The sequence below is a fragment of the Sarcophilus harrisii genome, chromosome 4 (genome assembly GCF_902635505.1).
Source record: "Sarcophilus harrisii chromosome 4, mSarHar1.11, whole genome shotgun sequence".
In the NCBI taxonomy this organism is placed as follows: Eukaryota; Metazoa; Chordata; class Mammalia; order Dasyuromorphia; family Dasyuridae; genus Sarcophilus; species Sarcophilus harrisii.
Genome location: NC_045429.1, coordinates 379,874,072 through 379,880,071, shown reverse-complemented (window position 1 = coordinate 379,880,071; position 6,000 = coordinate 379,874,072). Strand labels below are relative to the sequence as shown.

General features: G+C 42.0%; 1 protein-coding gene across 1 annotated transcript in view; it reads left to right on the top strand.

The window, feature by feature from the left end:
* The first annotated feature begins 1,517 nt into the window (after positions 1-1,517).
* Positions 1,518-6,000, top strand: part of PLD5 (phospholipase D family member 5) — a 438,986-nt gene continuing 434,503 nt past the window's right edge. Inside the window, exon 1 of the mRNA XM_012547936.3 lies at positions 1,518-2,182. Coding sequence (XP_012403390.2) covers positions 1,994-2,182 — 189 coding nt within the window. The 5' untranslated portion in view covers positions 1,518-1,993. The remainder of the gene's footprint in view (positions 2,183-6,000) is intronic.

Below are 6,000 nucleotides of genomic sequence, written 5' to 3'. Positions count from 1 at the left end.
ACTCTGTGCCAGGCACTCTGCTAAGCAGAAGATACCAAAGGAGGCAAAAACCTGCCCTGCTGTCATGGAATTTATGATCTAATGGGAGAAACACCAAATAGATCTATTCAAAGCAAGCTATATACAGAATAATAGGAAATAATGAATAGAGGGAAAGATTTTCAGTTTATTATTCATTCCTTGGAAGGATCTTCTTTTTGGCATTCCTATTAGCCACTTTTGAGGGTAGTATTGACAAGTAGAGTTCCTTGAGGTCACTCTCTTCTTTCACTAAGTCTTCTAACTCCAAATCCAAGACTCTTTATGAGACCCATCCTGCTCTGACCTCTACATCTTTAAAAGTCCTTTCCAATGCCTCTTAACTGATCTGAAAAACCAGTAACTAAAAGTATCTTGTGCTCTCTAGTAAAATCTGAAACACTCTGAGATGAGAAAAGCAAGTGAAGGAAAGCAAGAGAACAGGGGCAGTGCAAATTCAATTATTAATTTATTTGATCATGTGTACTAATTTTCATTCCTGCCTGTTTTAGGACTCTGTGTGGGTGTATACATCAGCCCACAAAAGCCCTGGAAAGAAAGCCTGACTCTGGACATCTAGGAATACATAAGAGAACTGCACAGCAGTCTAAGGACATTACATTTAAAGGGATGGATTGGAAGCACACTCAGAGAGAATGTTATGACTAAGAAACACGAAATCCATTTGGAAAAGATACTTGGTGGAGTGGGGTGGGTTAAGGTGGGGCCTGACCACTGGAAAGCTTCAGTGGCTATGCTGGACCTTGGTCATCATGTTGTTAAACTGTCATTTAAGGACAAATGATAATGCACCCTGGAAGATTTGCATTACTGCACCCTAACATGCAAAGTATTATCCCCGATGAAAGCATTCTGGGAGTAAAACCCGGCGAATCTTCTCTTTCTCCTTCCCTCCTCCATTCACAATACACTTAGAAGGGATTAGCGAATTCTTTGAATGGAAAGTTATTCAACTTTTAGAGTGAAGAAAAGGAAATAGGAGAAAGTTGAGGGGCCTGGTGGGATGAAAGGTAGATGGATGGATGGAAGTGTGTGAGGAAAGGAGGAAAGTGATTGCCTTAATGTCTTTCCCACCCTATCCATCTCCGGAACTGCCCGAAGAGGAGGAAGCAAAAGGAGGAAGAAAGAAGGAAGGACTCCCTTCCTGAAGTGTGGATGTCCCTTAAAGTTAAAACGAGAAGGACAAGATGCAACGCTTTCAGAGAAAAGATGGTCAGGGGGCTACCACTGCTTATCCTGGGGCGGAGGAGAAGTAGCAGCCTGGGCGGCTGCAGGCAGCTGGACTCCGTGTTCTTCTCCTAACCTCAGCAGCAGCAATAGCAACAGCGGCAGCAGCTTCCTTCAGCTGCTCACTGCACCAACCTGCGGGCTGACTGGAGAGCACCGGCCCCTCCCACTCCCACTCCCCTCCACCCCCCGCCGCCCTGCCGCTGCTATTGCCTCCTCCTCCTACTCTCCCCTCCCTTTCCTCAGTCCCCTGCCCCCCAGTCCCAGCCGGTGCCGCAAGGAGCCGGGCTGTGAGGCGTCTGCCCTGGACTGCAGCTGGCCAGGCGACAGAGACTGCCAGCCACCTGCACCTGGCACGGCTGCCTTCCAGGAGCTGGGGCATCCTCTCCCCCTCCCCCTTCTGGCCCCTACTCCCTTTCTTCCCACCTCCTCAAACCCTGACATCAGCCTCCTCCTCCTCCTCCTCCTCCTCCTCCTCCTCTTCCCCTCCTCCACCACCACCACCTTCTCCAGGGAGCTCAGCTAGCTTCCCGCTGCCTCCTCTTTCCTATTCCTTTGCTCTTGCCATTAAGCCCCACCACTCCCCATCAGCTAGCACTTCTGCCCCGGCTTTTCGTCTCCCAGCCCGCTTCTTAGCCTCCTCTTTTCTTTCTCCTCCTGCCCTGCTAACCCCACCGTCCCTAACATCCCCTCCCCGGGACAGGGGCCGTAGCCTTGTCATGTCAGGATGGAGATCCGGCAACACGAGTGGCTCTCGTCCTCCCCCCACGAGGGCTTCGAGCAGATGAGGCTCAAAAGCCGCCCCAAGGAGCCCTCTCCGAGCCTCACTCGAGTAGGTGCGAACTTCTACAGCAGCGTCAAACAGCAAGACTACAGTGCCAGTGTCTGGCTCCGGAGGAAAGACAAATTGGAGCACGTAAGGGTCTCCCCAACCTCCTTCAGGGGGACTCCTGCCCCCATGTCTTAAACCCCATCCCCCAAATGCCCCGAGGATGCTAGGGAGTTCTCTGGAGTCCGAGGTGGGAGGCTGGTTGGTTGCTTGGGTTGCAGGGTTACGATAGTAGAAGTAGCTCCTACTTCGGAGAGACCTCCTTGGGTCTCCCCTTTTGCTGTCTTAGTTTCTGACTGACCCGAGAAACGGGTTTCTTGTTCCGCACTCGATGTGCTAGTTTCCTGTCTTACACTTTCTTTTCGTAAATGACCAGCCTGCGGGAGAGTGGACGGGAAGGGTTCCTTTTGGAGCGCAACCCCTTGCATCATAACTCTTGAGTTCCTGTAGTGTTTTCTTGAGGATGCGGGATGTGTGATGGGGAGTGAAGGAAGGTGAGATTTGCGGAGGATCCGCTACTGTGGGTGGATCTGATGAATGTGATTTGCATTCGATGTATTTTTAAAGTGCGTTTATGATGCCTATTAGGGGAATTTTCGGTTTTCTCTCGCTCATATCAGCTTCCATAAACTTGGAGCAATTAAGTTACCTAATGAAAATGAAGTGTATTCTCCGTTAGAGTTGCCCTGCAGTATCCATTGTGATGAAGCTCATAGGTATATTCCAGAGTTCAGCCAAACCAGAGGAATGTGCATGGATCGAAAGAAAGCAAAAGACTGAATAGGTCACAGTGAAACTCCCGAACCTACTAGTAGTACTCACACTAAGAACTGGATAACAGGGCTGGGTGCTTAAAGCTAAATTTACAATGCATGCAGAATATCGTTCTTCTTATAAGGCTAGTTTTATTAGGAAGGAAAAAACTACTTCTTTCCATCCCTACTCTTCCTCAAAATTATGTGTATTTCATCAACTATAGAAATTATATTTTCTAGAATCTCCATAAGTCAAATGTCAAAGGTGAACTTGGGAGAAATAAGCCGAGTGCAGTACTAGTTAAGGTGTATAGGCTATCTCTCTGAACTGCATAATCTACCTTGTGCTATGATTATGGTATATTATGGTCTCCTAGTATTCAGGTTATATCTCCAGTTGTGATAAAAGAAAAAGAACTCCTCAAAATCACACATTTCAAACCTTTGCACAAGGTACTGAATTCTCTCTCTCCTCCCCATGTCTTTCTAATGCTTTATAGTTACAACAGGGCTTCATAGGAGAAAGCCTGTAAGCAGGGCATTTCCCTACTACAAATCAAAAAGGAAGGTCAGTGCCTTTTCTCAGTAGGACTAATGTTTAAGTCTCAGAAAGCTTTTGAGGCTTTGAATTCGGTAGCAGATTCTGCTTTGACTGTGGATAATCATTTGCTAAGACAACCCCACTCCTCCATCTCTGATTCTTTTAACAACTGAGGCAATTTAAGAGCTTGTAATAGCTTGTGGTTTAAAAGGCAGTGACATCTGATAAAAGATGAGCACAAAAGTCAAGATAAACAGTTTATCTTCTTAAAACAGATTAAATAAACAGTATTTTCGTACAATTTGGATTTTTGTGATATGTTGTATTTAGTACTAAGATGAAGTGTTCACAATCCTGATGTATCAACAGAAAAATGTTTCATTGTATATAGTTTCACTATTAATGCCAATACTTTGAAAGGTCTGTGCTTTTAGCTATTCCATTTCCTTTATATTACTGCTCTAAATCAATAAACATAAAAGATGGGAAACTTTCTATGTGTGCTTCTTGTTAAGCTATAAACCCTGAATGATTTTATTGCTAAATACTTATTCACTTCAAGATAGTCTTTAGAAGTATTAATTGAATTACGTGATAATGGAGTAAAATAAGGGTAGGCTTTCTGGGGTTCTAAGACTAGAGTGATTGCGCCACTCTTGAATGTATGACTTCATCATTTAAAATCTTGCTTCTCTCTTCTTGCCTCTCTGCTCTGTCAAAACAAATACATTATTCTTATATTATTGTATTAAGAAATTAGTGGTGTCACTATTTAAAAAAACAAAACTTCAATGATTGTGATTTTCTGTTCTCCCCCTTTATGAGGTTGTGTATTTCTGTTCTGATAATGCCTTATGCATTTGCTTACTTTTCTGAAAGGAGACCTTACTTCAAGTTGCATCTGTTTTGGTAGCATGTTATTCCTCAGTTTTGCTGGCAATAATTTCTATCTGCTCCTAGAATCATACTTTTAAATCTAATAGGAAAAAAAAGAATATGCCTATTTGAAAACTTGATTTGAAGTTATGCTCTATATACTGTACTTCATAGAAAACCATCATGTAGCTTTTTATCATTGGCTTTAAATTATACTATGAATTCTCTAGCACTCTTCCAAAATAAATGTAATAGTTGACAACTCATACTGCTGATATGTGAAATGTAATAATGCATCATGTCTGAATTATAATAAAATCATGATCACAGAGCAGGTGAAATGGATTTCTCTAGTAACATTTTTTTAATGAACAAATTCAGCTGTTGATGTGATTGGGATTCTTTAAACAACATACAAAGATCCCATTTCTAAAAGAAACTTCTGTATCCAAGGCCTTCCTCTCCCTTCTCTTTCCTTCAGTCTCTTCTGCATTAGAGAGATGATTATGATTTTTAATCAGATGGGGCAAAATCAATTTATGTTTATATGGAATAGAGCATATGCCTGAAAAGTTGTATATGAAGTTCTTTTCCTAAATGCTTTTAATGGTCATCTAAATACTAAAAGAAATGACAAAAAGTAATTTGACAAAGAAATGACAGAAACTAAAATGATAAAAAGTAATTTATTATTTTTTGATGAGAAGTGTTTTCAGCTCTTAATGACAAGTCCATGCGCAGAAGTGAAATACAGAAGTGTGGTATTAGTTCAAACCCTGTTTCTATCCCTACCTATCTGTATGTTCTAGGGTAAGTAACTTTATTCCAGTCTCAGTTTCCTCATATGGAGCATTTGGACTATATTACTTTTAAGGACATCCTTGGGCTTAAAATCTATGAACCTCTGAGGAGAGGTGTTTTTGCTTTGAATCTTGTAGGATTGTTTCCATGCCAATGTCAGGGACGTTGCTATCCACTTTTCAACTGTTACTGAATTAGTCATCAAGAAAACATTTTCAGGAATTAAGCACCCAATGCTCCCTATTACTCTGAAGTCCAAATTTCCTTAGAGATAATGCTTGTAAAATAAAGGTAGCCCTTTTTTCTCTATGAGTTCATATCTTAGATCCCTTTGAGCATAAGCTAACAATGTAATGGGAAGATCTGGCAAAAATCATGAACAGAAATGCTGGAAAGAAGATCACCCATATTATCTCACCTTTGCAGCTTAGATAAAAACCCTTAGTATAGTTCTACTATCGTAGGGAGTAATTAAGCATTAACCTGAAAGCACCTACCCCAAAAGAAGAAACATTGTTTTCTTCTAGAAACTCTGTGCCTGGCTTCAGGGGAATGTTTTCACCTCCAACTTAATGGATATCTCTAATCTTATTTGGGAAGTAGTACAACTATACAACTATGTGTGTATAGTTTATGTAATTGGCCAGTTTCCTGTCCTCTCTTTCTCTTCTTATCCCAACCAGGTGTGTTTGCTTTTTTTCTCCATGAGGGAACCTTTGCCCATATTCTGAGAGAAGTTCTGTGGGCTCAGAACTTCTATCCATATAGAGATAGGACAGGGAGTGAATGAAATAGTAGCAGAGGAGAAACAGGGAAAGGAATAAGAATTTATTAAGCACCTACTATGTGCCAAGCACTGTGCTGAATATTTTACAAATGTTATCTCAGCTGACTCTCACAACAACCCTGGTAAATTGGTATTGCTACTCCAA